The sequence below is a fragment of the Solanum stenotomum genome, chromosome 11 (assembly GCF_019186545.1).
Source record: "Solanum stenotomum isolate F172 chromosome 11, ASM1918654v1, whole genome shotgun sequence".
NCBI classification, from domain to species: Eukaryota; Viridiplantae; Streptophyta; class Magnoliopsida; order Solanales; family Solanaceae; genus Solanum; species Solanum stenotomum.
In genome coordinates this window covers 46629135-46654613 of record NC_064292.1, presented here as the reverse complement: position 1 = coordinate 46654613, position 25479 = coordinate 46629135, and the positions used below count along the sequence as shown (strand labels likewise).

Below are 25479 nucleotides of genomic sequence, written 5' to 3'. Positions count from 1 at the left end.
TAAAACTCCTTGTTATTTTTTTTACTTTATCGTTTATTATCTTCTACTGCATTTTAGTGTATTATCTACCCGATCACTTACATGTGGTTGACTAGTACATTTCATGAGTTTGTATATGTGTTCACAAATTGACTATATATCATTTTGTTAAGCGGTATCTTGATTCAATAAAGTTCACATATTTTGAATTCATGTGAATAAATATCAGCCCTTTGCCACTTCTATCTCTACAATTAAAAATACAACAAAGTGGTCTTCTTCCTTTAATTTATTTCCCAACCATATCTTGATAATGTTGGGTTTTAAAGGTGTGAACAGGAAATGAAGGGTTCTGACTCACCTGAAGGGTTGTGACCTTTATGAAAGGTTGTGTCCTTTCTGAAGGGTTGTGACCGTTTGAAAGGTTGTGCCTTTTTCAAAGTGTTGTGATCTTTCTGAAAGGTTGTCTTCTTTCCTAAGAGTTGTGACCTTTACCCTTTGTTGGCTATAAATAGAGAGGCTTTCTCTCATTTTTCATCATTGAATACTTCCTTTCTTTTACATACATTTCTTACAAAACAAAATAGATCGATCGTGTCTGTCTGTGATTCGTTGCTGTCATTTGAGTTAGCTGAAATTACCGAAGTTTGAGGTATCACTACTTATTTAATGGTTAATTTGTTTTATCTTGGGAGGAATTAATCTGCAACTTTGGGTACTTGAGAGGATTAAATTTCTTAAGGACACACAGTGGGTTCTGTGGACTCAGATAGTTCTTTGTGTTTTTCCATCTCATCTTTTATTATTTTACTGGTTTGCTAATCTAAATACAGGAGATAACAAGCTTTAGAAATTTAATTTTGTTGGTATTTTTTGTGGTAAGGAAATTACATCTATTTTCTGTGTTCTTCTTATTGGGAAAAACAAGATGAAAAAGAGAATTATTTTATCATATGATAAAAGAGATTTGGGATGAATTAGTACTATTTTAATATGTTCGAGTATATTTTCTGTAGTAAATTTTCCTTGGATGCGTAAGATTATTTTTATTTTCTTCCCAAGTGCATTCAAACATTGCACCCCTTTAGTTTTCTTTTCAATAAGAAAAGTTATTTTGTGCATAAAGGCTAAGATGATGAGCACTTTAATTACTTTTCCTATATTCTTGATTTTATATAACTATGAGAAAGAAGTAAATAAACAAATGTTGTCTCCTAACAATATTTGAACATGAGTTTAGTTTCTTGTTGAAATTAAATATTTTCTTGAGAAAAATAGGAATTTGATGGAAACTGAGAAAGAAAAAAAAATAGCAAAAAAAGTGACTTGCATGGAATCATTGCTAACAGATAGAATATGTTTCAATGAGAGTAAAAATCAGGTTCTATCTTTATTTCCCTTGATCATTTTTTCTTTCTATCCTTTATAAGTTATGAAATTTATTTCATAAATGTTAGCATAGATGGTCATCATGTGATGATCTCAGAATATGTCTTATTATTATTAATATGTATTCTGTTTTGAGGAGGAAGAAAAGCCTTTTGTAGTTTTCTACTCCAAGTGAATTTTGATTGTGTTTGACTTTTGGAGACTAAATTCTTTTGATTTTTTTTCTCTTTTGGTTTGAAGAATATAAGAACTTCACGAACAAATCAGATTGTGCATTGGTTTGAATAATATCGAAACTTCACCAATTTGTTAAATATTTTGTTTGAATGAATATTCTGACTTGAAGAGTACAAAATCTCTGTCAGGAATATTGAGGTTAAATGATTAGAAAAAGATACAATCTTTATCGTTAGCTAGAAACAGTGTTGTATTTGAGGTTTGTGGAGGTTAAAACCTTTTTGGTTTACTACTCAGTCTGAATGTGAAACTGATTCGAAGAATATAAAAACTTCATCAAAATTCAAGGTTCATTCGGTTAACGATTAGAAGAATAAAAAATCATCATCTTTAAACTAGAAACAAGTTGTATAAAGATTGAATCTTTATTGTTAGTATTCTAAATACTACGTGGTCTGTCTAGTTGTGACAGAAAGGGAAAACAAAAATACTAGTGACATAAAATTAGCGATTTTTTATGCTTGCAATGGGTGTTTCTATGGATTAAATCTCCAAAAGAAGGCTTCGTGTTGCCAATGTGTATTTTGATGGCGTACAATTTGAAAGGATGAAAAAAAAATGTGAAAAATAATTTCAAATACTTGAAAAATATTTTTGAGAACATATTTAAAATGTGGGGGTGCTTTACTTGTGATAAAGACAAAATTAGACTTACTATCTAATTTAAATATGAAAGTGCAAGATATGAAATTTGACGACAATCTTCTTTATGTTAGAGCCACAAAATTCTTGGAGTATATTTGATATTGTGGTCGTTGGGTCTCTCTTTACTAGTATATGATATGACTAGTATAAAACCACAAAATTATATTATTTGTTCAAAAGAATTGTATTCTTTGATGAAAAAATTTCACTTAAAATATTGTGATTTTTCATGAAAAGATATGTCTATTAAAATAATTTATTTTGTATAGACATGAACATTGGTGAAAAGTGATATGTTATGTTTGTGTTGTAAAACAAACATTTGGGTCATATTGCCCTTATTGGACCGATGAGACTATGGTCATGGGTAATTCTATAACAAATTGAATATTATGGAAAGGTCCTTCTGAAAAGGACATATAGCAAGGTGTTTGACTCTAAAACAATGTTTGTATTTGAGAAAGTTATAAAAAGTAAAGAACAAAATATTTGTGGGAAAAGGTTACCTCACATAAGGTCTTTTCAAACTTAGTATTTTTGTTTGTTCTTACTTGCTTGAATCAAATTGTTTGTCACATAAATGGTTGGGACATGTCAATTACAAAACCTTACAAAAACTGATCAACGTAGAAGTTTTGCCTAACTTCTAGTGCAATAAATCAAAATGTCAAGTATGTATTGTTGAAAGGAATCTTAATACCTTAGAATTGATTTACACTGACATTAGTGATATGAAGTCAACACCATCTCATGGTGGGAAAAAATGTTTCATAAATTTTTTTGACAATTGCACTAGATATTATTATGTTTATTTGCTGAATGATAAGGATGAAGCAATAGAAACATATAGGCAATATAAAACTGAAGTTGAAAATCAGTTGGATAAAAAGATTGTCATAATTAGAAGTGGTAGATGTGGAGAATATGAATTTTCTTTTGCAGAAATATATTTGGAAAATGGAATCATCCATCAAATTACTGCACATTCTCACCTCAATCTAATGAAATTGTTGACATGAAAAAAACCGAACTTTGAAGGAAATGTTGAATGTCATATTTATAAGTTCAAGTTTACCACAAAATTTGTGGGCGGTGCTATCATTATAGCAAAAGAGAACAACAAAAAGTTTGTTTGTTAAGAAAGAGAGAAACAAAAAGTTTTGTTTGTTAGTAAAGGGAGTAACAAATACAAAAAACTTTTGTTTTTTAAGAAAGGGAGCAGCAAAAAGTTTTGTTTGTTCAGGCTTTGTTGTATCCCGATAGAGAATATTTTTCATCCCTTAAAGTATATACAAACAATAACTCTTAAAAGATAGTGATCTAACAATTTTTAATATAGTCTATTCCATATGAGAACTGGAAATGAGGGAACTATTCCCAAACTGGTAAAAATAGGACCTAAGACTGTAGATTGTATGTTCATTGGATATGCTATAAAATGGTAAAACATGTCAATTTATAGTTCATATGTTAGAACCGTCGGATAGTTAAGTGAAGGGTCTAAACGACCTTGGAATGAACCAAAGGAGAATGTACTTAATAAAAAGATTCAGAGGCGTAGTAAATGTCAATGGACAAATTACTTCCTTCGAGTTTGATTTTGTAATATTTCTTCTTGAAAATGAGTCTCATAAATTCGAAGAAGTTATGCCCTCTGTGGAATCATTTTTTTTTGGAAAAAGGCTGTCAATAGTAAGATAGATTCAATCTTGAGCAACCGTACTTGAAAGTTGGTTGATCTTCCTCCAAGAAATAAACTTTTGGGTTCAAAGTGGATCTACAAAAGGAAAAGAAAGTTGATGGAACTATTGACAAATACAAAGCAAGACTTGTTGTTATAAGCTTTAGACAATAAGAAAGCCTTGATTATTTTGACACGTAATAGCCACTAACTAGGATACATCAAGTCAGATGTTGATTGCGCTAGTTGCAGTATATGGCATTCAAATTCGTCAAAATGGATGTGAAAATATTTTTCTTAAAAATGAAAAATTGGAGGAAGAAATTTACATGGAACAACCCGAGGGCTTTGTGGTTCCTGGTAAAGAAAAGAAAGTTTGTAAACTTGTTAAGTCACTTTGTGGACTAAAAACAAGCATCCAAATAATGACATGCGAATTTTGACCAAACTATGTTGGCAAATGAATTCAAGATTAATGAATGTGATAAATGTTTTTACATTAAAGGCATTCAAATCACAAGGTCATTATTTATTTTTATGTTGATGACATGTTGATCATTAAAAGAGACATTTCTGACATAAATGCTACTAAGCATATGCTAGAAATTAACTTCGATATGAAATACATTTAAGCTACTGATGTGATTGAAAAGGTACTTGACAAGTTCAAGGATTTGGATTTCAATATTGTCAAGACTCCAATAAATGTGAGATTTGTACCTCAAAAGAATGAAGGCAAAAGTGACTCACAATTGAATTGTTTTAGAGTATTGAGAAGTATGATATATATTATGAAGTGTACGCGATCAGAAATGACACGTGTTATTAGTAAACTAAGTCGGTTCACGAGTAATCTCAATCAAACTCATAGGATGACAGTGAAAATAGTTTTGGAGTATTTAAAACATACTTAACAACTATTGTTTTGCATTATAACTAATATTCAACAGTATTGGAAAAATATAGTGATGCAAATTGAATTACCAGGTCAAATGAAGTAAAATCCACGAGTGGATATGGATTTACTCTTTGTGGAGGAGCAATCTCTTGGAAATCTTCCAAACAGAAATATATCGCTCGCTCTACTATGAAATCTGAGCTTATCACTCTAGATAAGGCCAGTGAAGAATTTGAATGACTCCGAAATTTCTTGAAAGATTTTTGGCTCAAACCTTTAGCTCCAATATGCATACACTATGAGAGTTAATTTGCAATAGGTTGGACATGGAGCATGATGTATAACAGAAGGTCTCGTCATATATGATGTAGACATAATATCGTTAGAGAACTACTCTCTAGTGGAATTATCATAATTGACTATGTAAAGTCAAAGGATAATGTGTCGGATCCACTTATAAAAGGCCTAACTAGAGAGGTAGTTGATAGATTATCAAAGGGATTGCGACTATGGCCGAGGACAAGTCATTGAGGCGGTAACTCTACCTAGAAGACTAGAGATCCCAAGATCTAGCTTCAAGGAGATCAAACAAAGTCATTAATGACGGTTCAACATTGTCAAAATATTTCTTTTATGGTCCATTCTCATGATAAGACAATGTTCAGTAACAAGGATAAAAGCATTAGGACTTTTTAATGGTTTCTAAGTTTGATACAGGGTATATCAAATCGTGTATCTACGGAATAACACATTTAGAAATCACCTATGTAAGTGTGAAGTGTAAGCCACTTCAAGGAGAATCTGGTAAGGCCAGTTCTCTATGCACTTATAAACCAACACGTGTTCATGGCTTAAACGAACAAAACAATGAGAACCAAAAGCAGTTCAAGGGTTGATGTGTGACTTATGTTGTCTAGGTATACACCAAAGCTCGAAGGTTCAAAGATATCAAATCTACTGATTAACCGAGTATATCCAATATATGTTCATTATGAAAAGTTTAGAGGGAAACCCACCAATCCAAATTCAATCAATCCTTACTTACGAATCACACAGTTTTTCATGCATATGTTTTAACAATAGTCATTCCCTATTCATGTGGGGGATTGTTGGGTTTTAAAGATGTGAACAGGAAATGAAGGGTTCTGACTCACTTGAAGGATTATGACTATACCGAAGGGTTGTGACCTTTATGAAAGGTTGTGTCCTTTCTAAATGGTTATGACCGTTTGAAAGGTTGTGCCTTTTCCAAAGTGTTGTGACTTTTCTGAAAGGTTGTCTTCTTTCCTAAGAGTTGTGACCTTTACCTTTTGTTGGCAATAAATAGAGAGGCTTTCTCTCATTTTTCATCATTGAATTCTTCCCCTCTTTTGCATACATTTCTTACAAAACAAAATCGATCGATCGTGTTTGTGTGTGTGATTCATTGTTGTCATTTGAGTTAACTGAAATTATCGAAGTTTGAGGTACCGCTACTTCTTTAATGGTTAGTCTGTTTTTTCTTGGGAAGAATTAATTTGCAACCTCAGGTACTTGAGGGGATTAAATTTCTTAAGGACACAAAGTGGGTTATGTGGACTCGGATAGCTCTTTGTGTTTTTTATTTTCTATCTTTTATTATTTTTCTAATTTGCTAATCTGAATACAGGAAATAACATATACCAAACAATATGTATTCCATTTTTTTTTATTAATCAATAATGCTCCAAAGTTTATTTCTTAATCAACTTTGATTCTAGTTTTCATGATCTCAGACAAACATGTATCTAAAGTGACTCTTTTTTTTAATTCAAGTCGATGAACCCATTATTATAATAATTATTTTGTTTTTCGTGGTTAGGTTTTTTTCCCCTCTTTGCCTTGTGTAATATATTTGTGAAACATTAGGTAGAAATTTTAACTTCATTAGAGAATCACACAGAGTTTATTTCATTATTTCAACACATTACATAGAGAAAATAAATCCAAATAATTAATATAAAGAAATACTTATAAGTGAAAAATCAATTTATAGCTCCACAGACAGTTCTTATGATCCCATTTTGATCAGTTTGAGGACTAATATCTCCCATTTTAATCATGGGTGCAGCAAAATCAGATGCAAATGCCTGAGGGATGTTGCTATAATCCGTAACAATGCTATCCGTTGATTTGGTGTAACCAAATCAAGTGGAGCTAGGTTTCCATTTTGATCTTCTTCAGGACATTGACGTCTTCTAGTGCTAGCAAATCCAGCATCGATGTCTGTTCCATTACTGTAAATCCTATCGCAGAAAAGGAAACATTGTGCTTGACCAATTGAATGTGCACCTAGAAGAAGATGATTTAAATCGTTGCATCTTCTTACCTATACAAGTATATGATCGATGAAATTCTTTCTTCAAAATCGCTTTCATATGTTCTTAAACATGTCGAAATCCATTCTATCTCCCAAAGAACTCATAGCTCCAGAAGTCGAATCTCCCAATCATTTTGAGTTCGATACTTCAAACCTTGCCTGAGATGCCTTCTCTTTCTACTTCAGTATGCGGAGTAAGTAAAACTGGTGAGTCAACTACTCCTACCATCGAATTCTTACTCCATCAAAATGTAGACCCCACAATTCAACTCCTCTCTCAAATGAAAACCTCTCTTGTTCTCCCACTCTAGTTCTCACTTCTTCCTAAGATAACTCTTTTGATGGCTCTATTCGTTTAGAGGCATGATCTATAGTACAACCCCATGTTCAGAAGTTATCTATTGAATCAAAAGTCTCATCCTAACCTGGCCATGTGTTGTCAACTATGTCAGAATGACTATTCGATAGAGATCTCCCAATAGAAAAGGAGACGGAGTCGAATATCTTAGTCGCATGAAGGATTGGGTTGTGCAAAGCCTATCTGATATGAAGGTAGATATTCCACCTCCGTTTTCTAAAGAAGGATACAAATCGCCAGATCCAGTTGAACACAACATGGTTGCTTTGTTTGATCACACTCCAGACACTCGATTACATCCGGATTTTGTTCAAGAGGACGTGGCGGGAAACGAGGATAATTTCCTCTAGTCTGGAAAAGGAAGAGGTAGGCGGAGCAAATGAACAAGACCATGCTCCAACGGACATGGTAGCTAAGCCCTCTTTGGCATCCAAGGATTCACAACAACAATAGTTGTCTAAGAAGTTGGTTCTCGGGAAAATTTCAAGTCCCGACAAAGGAAAAGGGAAAATGATTAAATCTTATCCCTCAAAAATTGTCAAAAGCTATCCCACTTGCGGAGCTCAAAATAAGTTGTTAAATGACGCCATGGCTGCCAACAAGGCACAAACAACTTAGCACAGACGCAAGAGGAAAACCATTGCGTCTTTGAAGATAAACTAGTTCTGCCTACGGACCTAGTCGATGTGTCACAAAAGCCGAATAATAGCGCTACTGAATCTGAGGATATAGTACGAGCAGTGAATAAGACAAAAAGGTTGTATATGGGAAAAAGATTAAGACACCAGATTCAAAGTCAAGGGGTGTGACAAAGAGAAAGAAGAAGGATAAAAAGAACTCTACGGAAGAGGTACTAGAACTTGTGGAAAAAATAGTGGAACCTAGGTCGAAGTATGTGAAGGGACTTGGTTTTCCTACTAAAAAAGGGAAAGGGTGGTAAAGTTTCAACTAGGGAGGAGTGAGTAACTACTCTCGAAACCAAAAGGTTTTAAATGGCAGTGTGTTTGATCCAGATGTTCTGGATAAACCATGCATGAGAAGCCTTGTTGAACATGTGTCTTTAAAAGATTGAGAGCATCTATTTGAATGGCTTGTTTCTTTCCTACATGAACCAGAAGTTTGAGAGTTCTATTACAAAATGCTACTTAATGATGATGGTCTCATTGACACTCAGGTTCATAGGGTAGATATCAATTTAGATCATAAGCGTATCATTTTAGAAGTTCCACGTAAGAGGGTCGGGTCGGTAGAAGGGTGTGTGCCAACTGATTCGTATGTTAAGTCAGTTGTCAAAGTAGAAGATCTCGGGTCCTCTGGGATTCTGAAGAAATCCTTACGGGTGAACAGCAGTTGTATTTTGAATTTGTAAACAAAGTACTTTTGTCTCACACCGAAAAAAAGGACTATGGCTTCTTTAGCAAAATTGTTTCTCATGGAATTGTTAGACAAATTTAAAGCCATAAATCTTCATGGGATTATGCTGGAGCATACGCACTGGGTTATGACGGCGAAAGATAGGCATCATGTTATCTATGGGTATCTATTGAACTGAGTCTTCAAACATTTAAATGTTCCCCTTGACAAAGGAGTTGTTGGAACAATAAAATAGGACTTCTCCATGTCTACCTTGATTGAGTGTGAATGCATTGCGGGAAAGGTGAAATCTAAGTCTTAGGTCTCCGAACTTCTTCAACAACAAGAAGTGCTAAATAGGGAAATGGAAGATCTTACTACCCTGCTGGATGTAAAAGAATTGGAGATTATGAGGCTTGAAGCACAACTTCAAAAGGAACAATCTCAGGACCAGGTCCAAGTACATGTGGGTAAGAGAATGTTGAAGCACTAAAGGCTCGCAATGTTAAGTTGGTTGAATAAAATGCCAAATTGGACGCTGAGGTCAAGTCTCTAACCCAAAAGCTTATCCAAGTCCATGAGGATGAGAATACCCGCATGAACCTGATCCTAAAATCTCTTGTCCCCCAACCCCCTCCGTCTTAAAGTCCTTCCCGATCCTTTGTTTTTTTAGTGGCTCTATGACTTTGTTATTTTTTGTCGTTTCACTTACAGTCAGTATGGTGGATATTTTCCTTCTATTGATGATACATTCCCTTGTTTTTTTGCTGTGTTGATTCTTCTCTATGTGCTTAGTTACTCATGTTTTGTGTTGCCCTTTGTCTATGGATTCATTGTGTTTTTGCTTGACATCTTGCTTATGTTTACTACTTTAATTTTTTTAGATGTCAAAAGGGGGAAGAATGGTATTGGTGTCAGGGAGAATCTAATTAACAGGTGACATAGGAATATGTATGCTGGAAAATATTGATGGAAGGTAAATAATAAAGCGTTTGTTTGTCATCATCAAAAAAGGGGGGAAATGTTAGAATTCGAAATTTTGATGATACTCAGAAATCTGCAACCTGATCCCATACATAGGTGATCTGAAACCTGATCTCATAGGTGATCAGGTATTTTAAGTCAAATAGTGAAAAACTATATAGGATGGTCCTCTCTGACGTGGTTGGTGAACACAAGAAACGACAACAGTATATTCAACCAATCAGAGAACACTAGATTGTTTTGTTCAGAGTGTTGACACCCAATTTTGACCCTCCACAATTGAATTAATTTTCAAGCTTCTTCAATTTCAAATAATTTGAAATAATTGTTTTCAAAAAAAAAAAACTTTCAAAATCATTTTTTCAAGACTTTTTCGCAATTTTTCATATAGATTATATGTTTTTATATTGATAATATATATATCTATATATTTTTCATTTTAATTGAATATTTGAGAAAATTAGTTTACCAAAAAATAGTGTTTTGATTGAGTATGTTTTATTTCTCTAATATATATATATATATATATATATATATATATATATATATATATATATATATACACTAATTCATGAGTTAATTGGTATAGTCGATCTTTTATTTCAAAATAATTATTTTACTTTCTTTTGTTAAAATTAAGGAGCTCGTTAATTGATTTATATTAATTCGTCTTATTTTAATTTTTTAGTCGAATTCACCAATCAAATCTAGCCATTCCCATTTCACTTTAAACCAAGCTTTGGGCCAACTTTATAATTTGAACCCAAGTTTCAATTTTAATTAACCTTCCCAGCCCAATTCCTCCATATAACCCGGCCCACTTTCTCTTCAACAAAGAAGACCCAGACTCCAACAATACCAATACCCACAGCGAATGCCAGCCGACCCTACTCCCACCCATGTCTTCTTCTTCATCGCGAAGAAACCCAGAAAACTCGACCCTGCAGCAGTGACCCAGCGAAATTGCGACCCAATCCAAAAAATGGAACCGAATCGCAAGAAACCGCGTCCAGCAGTAGCGCGTGTCGCGCCCCTTTCCCTCTCTCCTATCCTCTCGTACAATAATGTACTAGAATCAGCCATATTGAGCAATCTCGTTCGTACTCCTCTTAGAAATCAAGTGTCCTCTTTTAAGTTTCGTTGGTGATTTGTACTATTTCAAGTTGTCTCAACTTTATCCACTGTAATTTTTTTTGAAAATCCTGAATTTCCACATCGTTTCTACTAAGAAATTTCCCCCAAATCTCTCTTATATAAACCACTTTCTTCTTACTGTTCAAAGGGAAGCATTTTTTGAGACTTGAGAGTAGCCCTAAAAGGTTCGGGAATTCTCAACTCAATAGTTTAAAATTTTGTGGTTGTTCGAGTTGAAAGGGGTGGAATCGTCTCCGTCAAACTCGCCCGTCCAGTTCGCTGCCCAGAACTATGTAATCTTTTCTTTATTTTTGTTGGCTCTTAATTATGTCTTGTTCATTGAAATCATGTTTGGCATTCTCCGTTTAATTATGTAACCTTGGTCTATTGTTGAGTTTAAAATTTGTTTCTCGTACAGTATAGAATATAAGTTTGCACCCTTTTCCCCGCTAGCCTCTCTGGTTTTCGTAAGATTTAAATGTTATTTCTAGTACTCTGCTTTTCTTTGCTATCTCTTGGTTTTCCTTTTCCCAATCTTATGATTCGTTGGTTTGAATGTATTTGTATGAAACTGATTTAGGACTCCATCATGTGTTAAACTTGCAGATGCATGAAAGTCTCCCTCTTTTGTCTTCGATAGAGCTTTTCTTTTTTATTTTATTTCTTTCATGTCTGTTTAGAGAATAGCAGGTGCTGGACTGATTTTAATTTTGTATTAGTTGCTAGTTCTCTCTTGGACTGATCATGGTTTGACATATTCCCCATCTTTAAATGAGTTTGAATATTTTGCTCGAGCTTGATTTGTTTAATTTCTTTTCTCTGGTTGTTTATGGGCATTAAGCAAGAATTACTTTCTTTTTTTATATTCTCCAAGTTTGTTGTCTTAAGCATTGAAGTAGGTTAACGTGTTCTTGCCTCGTGTTTGATCTAGTTTAAGGTAAAATTTGCATATTTGAACTATATTACATAAGTTTTTCCTATTTACTTATTGAGTCTATTTCATCTCTGCCTTGTTCTATTTTTCGTATTGGTTCCCTAGTATGTCTGTTAATATCTTTTAGTCGCAAGAGGCTTAAATTCCTGCACTTATGCTACTTGTAAGTCTACTAAATTTCAGCTATTTCTTAAAAGTAATTTGACTATTCGATTTTAATTGTTTAGAGGCGTTCCTTGCTCATGTGCGAGAAATGCTCATGTTTGTTCTTTGTCCTAGTTAAAGACTTAGTTCTTTTTTTTTTTTTTTTTTTTTTTTTGTGAATCTGCATATATTTATATCTCAGTATGATTCAACTAGTGGAGTAATTTTGATATTAGGGTCATTTTACTTTCCCTAGTTGGCTGCATGTTATTTATTTCCATAATCCATGAGAGTTAGAGTGTCAATTATTTCCTCGAAAGTATAGTTTATATGAGTTTGTGAGTATTACATTATCTGTAGGTTTAGTGATTTTCTTTTCATGATATTGATTACTCTATGTTGTATAAAATTGGATGTTTTATTTCTTTATGGACAATTGGTGTTAAATTAGTTAACAAGGAATATGTTATTATTAGAATATCAAATATTTGACCAATTTGCTGCTTTGAGTTGTTTTATTTTGTAAGTAGCGACTCCTACTTGTTTATTTCACTTGTGCTAATCATTTTATTCATGTTCTATTCATGAACTCTCCGAATGAGTCCAATGGACTCCCCATCTCTTGCATACTCTTATATTCGAGTCGACCTCACCCAAGTCGTTAAAAGAAAGCTAATACTGTTTCGTTAAAGTCCAAACCAAAATCAGCAACTTAGTAGCGAAGTAATGACAGTCCTAAAGGGCTGAAATTTGAGTATTTTGGACTTAAAAGCTTGGTAAAATGACCAGCAGCAGAGGCCTCAAAAGGCCGAAAAAAGAGGGCAAGATTGGATTTAAACACCGAAAAATTGGCAGGATGGCGGCATCCCCCAAAGGGTTGAAAATTGGATTCTTTTGGACTTGAAAAGTCTAGTTAGATCGACAGTAATAGCACCATGGCAGCTACAATGAGCATTTAGGCCAAGGGCCTTGATACTTGTTATTTATCTTGATTTATGTTTTTAATTTGTTTTGGAAATGCCAACATTTTCTTCTTATATCTAACTTAGATGAATCCTTGGGAGTTTTTTTTTTAATGATTTTTATTTTTTATTTTTATTTTTTATTATTATTCCATTACTCGTTCAATTTTTTAGTAGTCAAGTTTTCAAACCCATTTTAGTTAAGGCAATCTAAGTTTTAAGACTAACTTGAGAATTATTCATATTCTTCATTCTTCGTATTTAGATTATAAATTCACTCCCAAGTGATTGTGTCAATCATTCGACTCAAAAACTTGACTCGGACAAATTGATTAAGTTAATTTTGACGCTTTAACATTTGAAATACTTCATTATTTGGGATAATACGAATGTGTAAGTATCAAAAGATATCCCCTTTTCAAAAAAATAAGATTTTAGGTAATTTAAGTTTTCTTTTTAAAAGTTAGCCAAATTTTTAAATTCGTCGGTAAACCGCATGTTAGCGGATTCTCTAAGATGTCTAAACCTTTCCTTAGAAAATTATTTGAACCCTTACCTAACTTTGGTTTAATTTGCGTCTTTCAAAAACTCTTTATTTAAAATGATTTTCTTAATTTTTCCTAACTAATTAAGTGGCAACATCCAAATTGTAATTTTTCCAAAAGTTGCCAAAGTTGCGAAATTAGTTTCAAAATCTTAGTTTTCGAAATCGGATCTTAATAGAATGGCGACTCTGCTGGGGATTCATCTAGGTTCTAACCAAAATGATTTTATTGTTTGGCTAACTATTATTGTATTAATTGTTACTTTATGCAACTATGTATTTTAATTTTGAATATTAACTGTCATATTGCATTCATGACACTTTCTGATATTTTTATAGTATATTAAAGAACGATTTCTGCATAATCGCAGTCGAACTTTTTATACTCAACCTTTTCTCGGATTGATCGGTAATTTATTGGTACGTTATTCATCCAATAGTTGTTGTGAGTTCCAGCCTAAGTTGACCGTTTGGATTCCCGGTCTTTCAAAAGTCACTCTTAGTCAACTAACGTAGAGCGAAACCAAATCTCAAATTTAGCGCATTTTGAACTAGGTTGACTCAACATCCAAGGCGTGTTGGGCCCATTAGAAGACCACCTTATGTCTAATTGACCCCCAATCAATATAAGACGATCATTCAACTATTTGTTAAATTTAAAGGATATGTATGTCGATTTGTGCGTACCATTGCCCTTAGGGTTGAGTTTTTATTTTACAGGAAGTTTCTTTGTTAAAGTCAAAGGAAGATCCTCCTCATTCGAAAGAAATCCAAAAGCATCAAGAAGTTTGGGATTGAAGATTTTATGTGGAAGCTTAGATTAGTTTACCGTTGTACCCCTACGTGGGACTGATATTTATATCCCTTTCCTCTATTATGTATCCCTATTTGCTTTATTCATAAGGTTTATATTTTTTATTTTTTTTTGTGGGGGCGATGGAACGTTTTACAAACGATATACACATTCTTCAATCGTTAAGCCTACCTTTTGCTCAAAAGGGTCACATGTATGTTAGGAAGCGTTATATCGTTTGTGTGTTAAATGTTACAAATTTTGTTTCGCTTGTGCTTGCTTGACTTATGTGTTCTATATATATGTTTTGCTTTAAACATAATTGATCCATTATTCTATTCCAAAGTCTCCAAATTTTGTTTAACATATAAACTCAATTTTCAAGCCTTCCAAAATACTTTTTGACTCCATTATCAAAATACGTTCAAAATCACTCAAGTTCTAGGTTCAATAGAGCTTTTAAAGAATTATTAGGTCATCGTTCAAATTCACGTTGACCTCGTTGTTTCTTGAGAATTATTTTCCACATCTACCTAGTCAGCGTTAGTAAATATTTCGTCAGTTTCAAGTCAACTTTAAGACGTCTTTGTTTCTCAAGAGGACTTTTCAATTGAACCTTCCAAAGGGCACATTTGAATCTTTACTCAAATCATGTAATTTACTTGTTCAAATTTCTTTCTTTCACTAAAGTTTTAGTTCATAGAACGATCAAGTTTTTCCATTTTTCGCACCCTTTCAGAGTCTTTTGTTCTTCGAATTTTGGACTAATTTGTTTAGAGCAAACAAATGTTATTTGTTTTATATGTTATTTTGGTTGATTATTAAGATTAATGGACTAACTCTCTTATTTTTGAGTTGTTTTTAGAAGAAGAGACTGATTTGTGTTGGTAATCAAACTTGCTCACTTCACCAAAGTACCCGCTGGCAAAACATCTATATTTTACACGGTCTAAGGTCAAAGAAATTTCTACAGACTCTTCATTTCTTACTTGGACTACTAAGAGGACTCGGTAAAAAATGGATCCCACTATCAACACGATTGCTTCATCCGAAATGATCCCCATTCCATCTGTCGCAGCCAATCCTAGTGCCTCAATAGCAACAGAATCGCCCATGGAAGTTATCGCTCGTCTAGAGCAACGAATTGGTGAACTGAACCTCCTGGTAACACAATATCAAGCTGCTTCTCAGAACTTACCACCTGATGCTCGCCAAAAAGGGCCCATACCACCTTTGTTTCCAACTTCAAGTGAGCTCAATCAAGGAGATCATTTTACCACCTTTCAGCAAACTCAAAGTGCTCCCCTCTCTCATCCAAAGGATCCAACAGTAACACATTATGCTCCGCCAGAATACACTTATGTCACTACTCCACCTGTTACCAAGGCTCAGGAGTTTCACCGCCAAGATGTTAATCACTATGTTGAAATTGAAAATGATGCAAAATCAATTGATGCTGAAATGATGAATAAGAAGATGAAAAGCTTAAAAGATGCTATGAGAGGTCTTTGTGGGTTCGATAATAGCTAGAGTGTGACATATGAAGAGTTGTGCACATTCCCTGAGGTTGAGCTTCCACCCGGTTACAAAATTCCGAAGTTTAAAAAGTTCAATGGATCAGGAAACCCTTTCTTTCACTTCAAAATTTACTGCGAAAAGTTGATTGGCGTTGGAAACAACGAAGGGATAAGAATCAAGTTATTCAATCAAAGTCTGACTGGAAAAGCCTTGGAGTGGTACTCAAAGAAAGATGTGACTAAATGGAGTACTTGGGATGATCTAGCGAATGCTTTTGTGGACCACTATAAGTTTCATGTTGAAATTGCTCCTGATAGGATCTCTATTACCAAGCTAAAACCAAAGTCGACTGAATGCTTTCGAGAATATGTCATTCGTTGGAGGGCAGAAGCTACTAGGGTGCACCCACCCATGGAGGAATCAGAAATGATCACCTACTTCATTCAAGCTCAGGACTCAGAATATAATGAGCGAATGGTGACAATGGGTGGAAAGACATTTGCTGAAGTTATTAAGGCTGGAGAAATGATTGAAGACAGTCTCAAGACTGGCCGAATAACGAGTTACACCTTATCTCAGTTTGCTAACAGGGCATATCAAACTGGTTCATTTGGAAAGAAAAAGGAGAAAGAGGTTATGATGTTAACAATTCGAGGAGCTACCTCATATAACCGTCAACCACCTCCAGGCTATCCTAATTCACAATACTATGTTTGCAACAATCAAGCAACATTTCATCCTCCACGACCAATGCAAAATCATCAAAACAATGCACCTCATCCCGATTTTGAGAAAAAACCTACCCGAGTCTTCACTCCATTGTGTGAGACACGGACTCAACTTTTCGAGAGATTGAAAGAGGCAAGAATACTTAATCCAGTGGAAGCCAAGACTGTGAATACTTCAGCCAAGTGGTATAACCCAAATAAGCGGTGTGCTTATCACTCAGGAGTTATTGGACATGACACAGAGAAATGTATCACCCTCAAACACAAAATTCAAAATCTGATTGACAACGAGGTGGTAAAACTTGCTCAAGCTCCACCGAATGTGAACACCAATCCACTACCCAAGCATAAGGAGTAGTTATTGGCATAACCAGTTGAAAGAAGAAGCAAGCTTCCTGAGAGTCGCACTTTTGGCATCTTTTAGTCTTGCATTTGGAGTTTGTTGTTTCATTTCCATGTAATCGCATTTTTATCGTTTTGTTTCCTTTGTTATCGTTTGTTGCGATTTTATTTGTAAGCATCTTTCATTTGTAATGAACTACGTCTGACTTGAATTCTCAAGAATGAGATACATAGGCAGCCTATGTCGACTTCAGTCACCCTTTTATCCTTTTTTAATGTTTTTTTGTACTTGAACTACGTTCGACCTGAATTCTCAAGAATGAGATACGTAGGCAGCCTTCACTGGCTACGGTCGCATTATCAAAAATATTTCGATTTCTCTTTATGTTGGAACTACGTTTGACCTGATTCCTGCTCAATGGGATACGTAGGCGCCACACCAGTTCGGTCATATTGCCCGTAAGATTTTCATTTCCCTTTATAATGAAAAATGGGGTAGAATTTTGAGATCCTCTCAAAATTCGTTGGAAGAGGAATTTTTCCAACAAGTTAGAATCAAGGATCACTTAAGAGTTACAACTAGGGCAGAATTTTTGAGTGACTGAAAATTGCGGAAAGTTCAAAAGTTATATTATGTCTTAAACCGGGGCAAAATTTTTGAGGAGGTCCTCAAAAATTCCATCAAGTGACATTTCAAGATCAAACAAGCTTGTAATCTAGAGGGCAAAGGAGCATCAAGACAGCAAGGCAAAGCCAACATGAATCAGTCTCTCAAAACTAAGAATTTTTCTTTGGATGCAGGAACTACAAAGTTACAAGGCATCATTAGACCCACAATGGCCTCGTATAGCTCAGATGATTTCTACTCTTACTCATATTTTAAAAATTTTCCTTTCACTTTATTGTGACTTACACATTCTCAATTTTACAGGTGAAATAGTTTGGTATAATGGCGAAAACCATGAGATGTTATTCAAACCACTATGAGCCGAACAACTTCATTTGAAAACTTATCTTTTACTTTGATAATTTTATTTTGTTACTAATTACATCAGAACACTACATGTGTCGTTAGAATTAGAGTCAAAATTTCAAAAGGTCTTTTCAATCTTGGAAAGATCAGTCTAAACGTTCACCAGAAGAGGGACATGAACCAATACTTTTCGAAGATGTTATTATGAAGGATTCCCGACACCAAGGATCCAATCCAACAAGCAGACTCTTATCCTCTATTTTATGTTGAAGAACTTTGTCCTTCATTGTTTCAAATCTCCTACCTTTTTATGGTAAATCTTACGTCCTTTTTAAATTCCGTTAAGTTTCAGGTTCGAACTACGCCAGACCTGATATCTTGTTCCAGCAAGATACGTAGGCAATCCTATATAAGGATTCGGTCTTCCTACTGTTTCAAATTACAGGCCTTAGAGGAAATTGGAGCATGTTTTTGAATTAGTCATTTTTCATTTTTTACAAATTATTTCAGTTAAGTACCCTTGGACTAGAAACAGGGGAAACTTTTGAAATAGTTCGAAGTTCTCAAAATCTCCGTTCAACTTCAAGTTTCATACATTCCTTTTCAAGAAAATCTCACTTTAGTGAGAGATTCCAGACTAAAAGTAGGGACTTATTTTATGTGACATCCCTAAATCGATCATTATTACCTTATTTCAATGTTATAAGTTCTCAAAACGTTCTTCCAGAATCCCGCATTCTCTATGGCTACCAGATCGTCATGATGCGTTAAAAGGTCTTGCCATTTGTTAATCTCTCTATTCTTAACTAACAAATTTTCTATAAGCGCAAGGACAACAAAGTTTTAATGACAACTAGAGATGTTACCGGCTTCACAGACTACTAAGAGCTAACCAAATTACTATGTTATAACCTTGCTCCCTATGTTTGAGATTTGTTCTTTATCATTAAGGTATTATATTGGAGCGTCACTTCCTTCAAACATGACACGTTAAATTACTATTGGAGAGTCACTTTCTTCAACGTGACACGTTAAATTTTATTGGAGCGTCACTTACTTCAACGTGACACGTTATTATTAGAGCGTCACTTCCTTCAACGTGACACGTTAAATTATTATTATTGGAGAGTCACTTTCTTCAACGTGACACGTTAAATTGTTATTGGAGCGTCACTTCCTTCAACGTGACACGTTATATTATTGGAGTGTCACTTCCTTCAACGTGACACGTTATATTATTGGAGAGTCACTTCCTTCAACGTGACATATTAAATAATTATTGGAGTGTCACTTCCTTCAACGTGACATGTTATATTATTGGAGCGTCACTTCCTTCAACGTGACACGTTAAATATTTTTTGAAGCGTCACTTCCTTTAACGTGACACGTCAAATTTTTATTTGGAGAGTTACTTCCTTCAACGTGACACGTTATATAATGTTATCGAATCATCACATCGTTCAAATCGACACACCATTTTGGATCACCACTTCCTTCAAGAGAAATACACTTGAAATTGGATCGTCATCTCCTTTAGTATGACATGTTAAACCAGGTTTGCCCAAATTATATTTGTATTTATATTACATTTTCTACTGACATTTTTCTCCAGATTTTGAAACACACAAAGTGTACTACGTCAAAATAGGACGCAGCACAACGTGGAATTTTTCTCAGCAGCAAACTGGGACATAGTCCAAAGAGGAATATCAAACTCTTAGGACGCGAGTTGAGGGATGACTTCTACCACAATCAAACAACATCCCTATCCTAAGGCGTGTGGGTATTTCTTGGGACTTAATAGTTTCAATTTCGCCTTCAATGAAATTTTTAACTCTCACCGGAGGCAAATTTTCAAATTCGAGTGACAATACACCTAGAGCTTCGGAAGTTAGGTCAATGTAAGTTCTTACTTATGGGTGTGAAGGGCCCCACATTCATAGTTGAGATGTTTACAAGCCTCTTTTCCCCGCTCAATTAATTTGTCACTCATCTTCAACCTAAATGTTATTTTCGCATAAGAGATTTCCTTTTCAACCGTTTGAGTCGAACTATAAGCAGTCTGATTCCCAAAGTTTAGGGGGTATACGGGCGGACTTAAGGTTGAAAACTCGACTGTACTTCGACAATTCTGTCATTACTCCGTTCTCGAGCTTTTCAGTCTCTCCATACTTCGACACCGAAATAGCTTTTGCATTCTTTCAAAATTGAGCGATAAATCAAGCGTCTTCCGAACTACTAGTGGCCTGAGTTCTCATGTAACCTGAGATAAGTAGAAAACTCAATACCAAAGTCGGGTCATACATCCTCAGAATCTTTACCATTCATCATTTCAAAGAGATGAATTAGTGGACGGACAAAATTGGATTCGTCAATTTCATTTGCCTCGGATCTCTTTCATCCATCCCAGTCAAACGAGGGGCAGTTGTTGACACCCAATTTTGACCCTCCACAATTGAATTAATTTTCAAGCTTCTTCAATTTCAAATAATTTGAAATAATTATTAGCGGATTCTCTAAGATGCCTAAACCCTTCCTTAGAAAATTATTTGAACCCTTACCCGACTTTGGTTTAATTTGTTTCTTTCAAAAACCCTTTCTTTTAAATGGTTTTCTTAATTTTTCCTAAAAAATTAAGTGGCGACTTTCAAATTGTAATTTTTCCAAAACTTTTTTTCCAAAAGTTGCCAAAGTTGCGAAATTGGTTTCGAAACCTTAGTTTTCGAAATCGGGTCGTAACATAGAGGATAATATATCTTCATTTGACATGGAACAACTCAGTTAAGACATTAAAAGCAAAAATATTAAAAGGTGTTTTTTGTCTTTAAAGAATTCAAACCTTCAACAACCTTAAGAGACCTGATAGAGTTATCGAGAGTGTCTTCTAAGTGTTGTTATTGAACACTTGGGTTGTGGTGAACTTGTAAGATCTGTTTCTAATCTATAAAGGAACGCATCAAGTCTTTGTTGTGAGAAAACATAATAAGCATAATTAGAGTTAATTGTGTGGTGCGTGATTGAAGTCTATATTAATTAGAGTTAGTTAATATAGTGGGAAATAGAGGTATTGTTTTGGCTCTCTTCGTAATAGGGCTATTACATGTGGTGAGATTAAGAGTTTAATTTATTTATGTGTATTTGGAGTCTGTATTCAGTTGTTGCTTGAAAATAGTGAAAACTGATGAAAATCTAGTGTGATTGAACGTGGTTTTCCTCCCTTGAACAAGGAGGTTTCCACGTAAAACTCGTTGTTTTTTTTTTTTACTTTATAGTTTATTATCTTCTACTGTATTTTAGTGTATTATCTATCCGGTCCCTTACATGTGGTTGACTAGTACATCTCATGAGTTTGTATATGTGTTAACAAATTGACTATATATATATATATATATATCATTTTGTCAAGCGGTATCTTGATTCAATAAAGTTCACATATCTTGAATTCACGTGTAATATAAAGTACAATCTTTACACGGAGTTTATTTCATATCTTGAATTCACACATCTCGATGGACCCATTATTATAATTATTTTGTTTTTTGTGGTTAGATCTTTTTTCCCTCTTTGCCTTGTGTAATATATTTGTGAAACATTAGGTAGAAATTTTAACTTCATTAGAGAATCACACGGAGTTTATTTCATTCTTTAAACACATTACATAGAGAAAATAAATCCAAATAATTAATATAAATATACTTATAAGTGAAAAAATCAATTTATAGCTCCACAAACAGTTCTTATGATCACATTTTGACCAGTTGGAGGACTAATATCTCCCATTTTAATCATAGCTGCAGCAAAATCAGAGGCAAATGTGCGAGGGTTGTTGCTATATTCAGTAACAATGCTATCCGTTGACCCGCCACTAAGAAGGACTTGATCTGATTGAAGAAGACCTTTTCTTTGAATCAAGTTCTTGTAGTAATTGTTATCCAATTGATTGGGTGTAACCAAATCTAGTGGAGCTAGGTTTCCATTTTGATCTTCTTGAGGACATTGACTTCTTCTAGTGCTAGCAAATCCAGCATCGATGTCTGTTCCATTACTATAAATCCTATCGCGGAAAAGGAAGCATTGTGCTTGACCAATTGAATGTGCACCTAGAATAAGATGATTTAAATTGTTAGATCTTCTTATCTATACATACAAGTATATGATCGATAAAATTATTTGTTTAATAATTTGCTTATTAGGGTTTTACCTGATAAAGCAACCATATCCCTTGTGCTAAGGCCTTTGTTGGCAAAGCCAGAAATAATCCTATCAAGAGGATCAAAAGGACCTGGGAGATCAGTTTCAGCAAGAGTATGACTTGCAGTGGTTGAATCTCTTCTTCCGAGTTTCACCGTCCATGATGGACCTCCAACCTAATTGTTAATAAACATAATATTGATTAGTTTATACCGACCAAACCATACCTTTTTCTAGCACTTTTAAAAAAATAAAGTTCAAATTACGAGCACATACGAGAGTGGAGGCATCCCTAGCAGCAACTGCAAGTATGTCTGCACATGACACAATTCCTGGACATGTTTTCTCAAGTTCCCTTTTTGCATTTTCTATAATACCGTATCCTCTAGCTGATCCAAGGTTTGGCAATGCAGTCTTCTCGCTTACAATTGTTGGAGTCTCATCAAGTAAGATAGAAGCATCACAACCCTATACATAAAGTTAAATCCACAAATTACAATTAGTATATATACGTCGTCAAACAAATAATTTGAACTTGAGTACTAAGAGAAACATAAAGATTATTTATGAGCATCTAATATAACCAACCTGAACAAAACAATCATGAAAATGAAGACGAATGAGGGATGCAGCCATGCGACGTTCACTTGAAACTGCTTGTCTTATGCTTGTACGAATAGTGGTGAGAGCAGTAGGGCAAATGCGGTCATAAAATGTAGAAGAAAGTTGTGCATGACATTGCATGCTAGAGAGTAAGAGAAGAGAAAATATAGCAACAAAAGATTTGTTTGAAGTAGTCATCATTTGGAAAGTGTGTATAATGTATGATGCCAAGAAGTAAGAATAGATGTCTATTTAGGTGATAGAAGAAGATATGTGCTACTGAAATATTTATAGGCAAATGAAAGTCTTTTTTTGGTCACTATTGGCTGCCAATTGCAAAATTAATATTCTGCGTTATTGCTAGATTTTGTATTTGACTTGTTCTTTGTTTACCTATATTTGAAAGGCTCTTCTCATGAGTTACACTTTTATGTTATTCCGTCTTGTTCAATTTATTTTATTTGTCTAGTTTAACATGATATATAATTTAAGAAAAAATTAAAAGAACTATTGAATCTTATAATAGGCTTAATTAAAGTAAAGATAAGTAGAATTGATCAAAATGACATTTAATTTTGTGTTTTAAATATGTCACGTGAAGAAAAATGAAATTAAAAAATTGACAAAAAAGAAAAGACACTCTACAAAAAAAAAAGATAAATAAATTGAAACATAACAAGTACATTATCTTCGAAGGATAAAAATCAACTTACTTCATATCATATATAAAAATTATAGTTGAAAATGTGACTTCACACTATTTTTAGGTTTTTTGTTCTGACTGTGGCGAATTTACCGAGAAAAAAGAACTAAGTGACGATTCAATCTTTAACTTATTCTTGGTAATAATTAATAATAATAATAATAATAATAATAATAATTAGCTGAAAAAAACCGACAGATAGGCCAGTCCAAAAAATCGACGGAAATTCAACTTTGTCCGTTGGTTTTGGTTTTTTTTTTTATTATTCTTTTTTTTTATCCTTCCTGGGAGCTTCCACCCATTTTGCTCCCTTGGTGACTTGAACTCGATTGGTTTTGGGTTGATATTGGATGTTCATTGTTTTTCTTTTAAAACAGAAAATCAACACAGTTATTCGTTTTTTTAATTATTTTATATTTTTTTTTATAAAAATCGATGGACAAGGTCAACTTTTGAAGTGCAAAATTATAGTTGAAGAGTATAAATAATAATGACAAAAATATTTCGTCAAAGAGCATGTGTGATTGAGCAGTAAAATTGTCTAAAGTTATGTTAAGGTGATTTTACCGGCAATAGTTATTGACACTAAAAAAATGCCGCCAAAAGTATTTACTTTTCACAGCAATAATATTGGTGTTTACCGGCACTCTAAATAAATATCACTAAACCCTTTAGCGACATTGAATGCAATAGCAATAGATTAAGGGAAAATTGTATGAAATAGCAAACTATTAATTCAAATTCAATGCTATAACCATAGTTTATTTTATTTGTAATTTGCAGCACACATCCCATTTTTTTGCCATCTGATTCGGTACACAATTAGCCATTTTATACATTTCGATATAAAATGTATTTGTGTTTGTATAAAGCGAGAGAAAAGTGTATATACAAATACAAATACATATATTTTCTTCTTATACACTTATAATTATACAAATACAGATCTTATTATACAAATTACAATTATAAATGAATTTATACAAAACTGAAAAATTTGTATAAAATTGAATGTATCTAGCGAATTATACAAATCAAAAGTTTCATAGCAAACATAAAATTTGTTATGGAGCACAATTATGATTTTTTATGTTTGTTATATGTGAAAGTTGTTCTAGATTGAATGCCGATAAATATTTTTGTGGCAATAAATATTGTCACTAAAAGTCTATTTTGGTGTAGTGATACCTGGGTACAATTCCAACTAACTATATTTTTATGAATATTTATGAAAATCATATATACTTCTGACGGACACGATCAGTTGTCCCTCAATTTTAATCGATCTTGTCTATTAGTTTCACGAAAGCGATGAAGGTAAAATCGACAATGCACAATCCATCGATTTGATGCCAATTTTTCATAAAAATTAAACTAACCTTGTCCGTCGATTTTAAACCTTTTTTTCGTGGTGTAAATTTTTAAACTATCAGTGTAACTAACGTATATATAATTACTTACATAAATAAATTTATATAAATGGATATTAAAGTAAGTAAAGGAGTGTAGTTAAGTAATTTGTCCTAAAATGAATAACGGATCCGTACAGCCCGACAGCTTAACTCTTTGACTTATTCTATCCTTTTTTATTTGAATTTTTCATTTAACTAACCTCCGTTCACTTTTAATTGTCACTTATTCCTAAAATAAACTTTCATTTTTACTTGTCACTTCTGACCTATCAAGAAAAGATAATAATATTTTTCTATGCTATGTATTAAATACTTATTTTCCAAATCATTTTTTAAGACATCATTTAATAGAGGATAACCTATATCATTAACTATTTTCTTAATGAGTGTGTCAAATCAAACTATGATAAGTAAAAGTGAATGGAGTGAGTATTTGAATTGAAACTGAATTATAATATTTGGAAGATATGTTGCTAGGTCAAAACAAGTTTTTTTTCTCTTTTCAAATAAGCACCCTTGACAAAATGCCACGCTATAAAGGTTCAACTTTGAAATGGTTGACATTAATTTAAGGGTAAAAGGACAAATATACCCCGAACAATCGTAAATAGTATGTAGATATCCTCTGTCATACGT

The 25479-nt window shown here is 33.7% G+C and overlaps 2 protein-coding genes across 2 annotated transcripts; one reads left to right on the top strand and one right to left on the bottom strand.

The window, feature by feature from the left end:
* The first annotated feature begins 15390 nt into the window (after positions 1 to 15390).
* Positions 15391 to 16977, top strand: LOC125845986 (uncharacterized). Its single transcript, XM_049525461.1, has 2 exons — positions 15391 to 15877; positions 15920 to 16977. Exons 1-2 carry the CDS (start codon positions 15391 to 15393, stop codon positions 16975 to 16977), a joined length of 1545 nt encoding a protein of 514 aa, XP_049381418.1.
* A 4586-nt stretch (positions 16978 to 21563) lies between these two features.
* On the bottom strand, positions 21564 to 22970 carry LOC125843795 (lignin-forming anionic peroxidase-like). The gene is made up of 4 exons (XM_049523000.1): positions 22714 to 22970; positions 22402 to 22593; positions 22136 to 22301; positions 21564 to 22034 (listed from the first exon to the last, which is right to left on the bottom strand). The coding sequence occupies exons 1-4, from the start codon at positions 22927 to 22929 to the stop codon at positions 21646 to 21648; spliced, it is 963 nt and encodes a 320-aa protein (XP_049378957.1). The 5' UTR covers positions 22930 to 22970; the 3' UTR covers positions 21564 to 21645.
* Positions 22971 to 25479: the final 2509 nt, after the last annotated feature.

What these genes read in the sequence shown, in the direction of transcription:
- LOC125843795 (XM_049523000.1), bottom strand. Translation starts at nt 22,929, where the DNA reads ATGATGACTACTTCAAACAAATCTTTTGTTGCTATATTTTCTCTTCTC. An exon ending in TTCATGATTGTTTTGTTCAG is followed by an intron (nt 22,594 to 22,713) that starts GTTGGTTATATT and finishes CTTTATGTATAG; the next exon opens with GGTTGTGATGCTTCTATCTT. An exon ending in GGATATGGTTGCTTTATCAG is followed by an intron (nt 22,035 to 22,135) that starts GTAAAACCCTAA and finishes ATCTTATTCTAG; the next exon opens with GTGCACATTCAATTGGTCAA.
- LOC125845986 (XM_049525461.1), top strand. Translation starts at nt 15,391, where the DNA reads ATGGATCCCACTATCAACACGATTGCTTCATCCGAAATGATCCCCATT. An exon ending in CTTAAAAGATGCTATGAGAG is followed by an intron (nt 15,878 to 15,919) that starts GTCTTTGTGGGT and finishes TGACATATGAAG; the next exon opens with AGTTGTGCACATTCCCTGAG.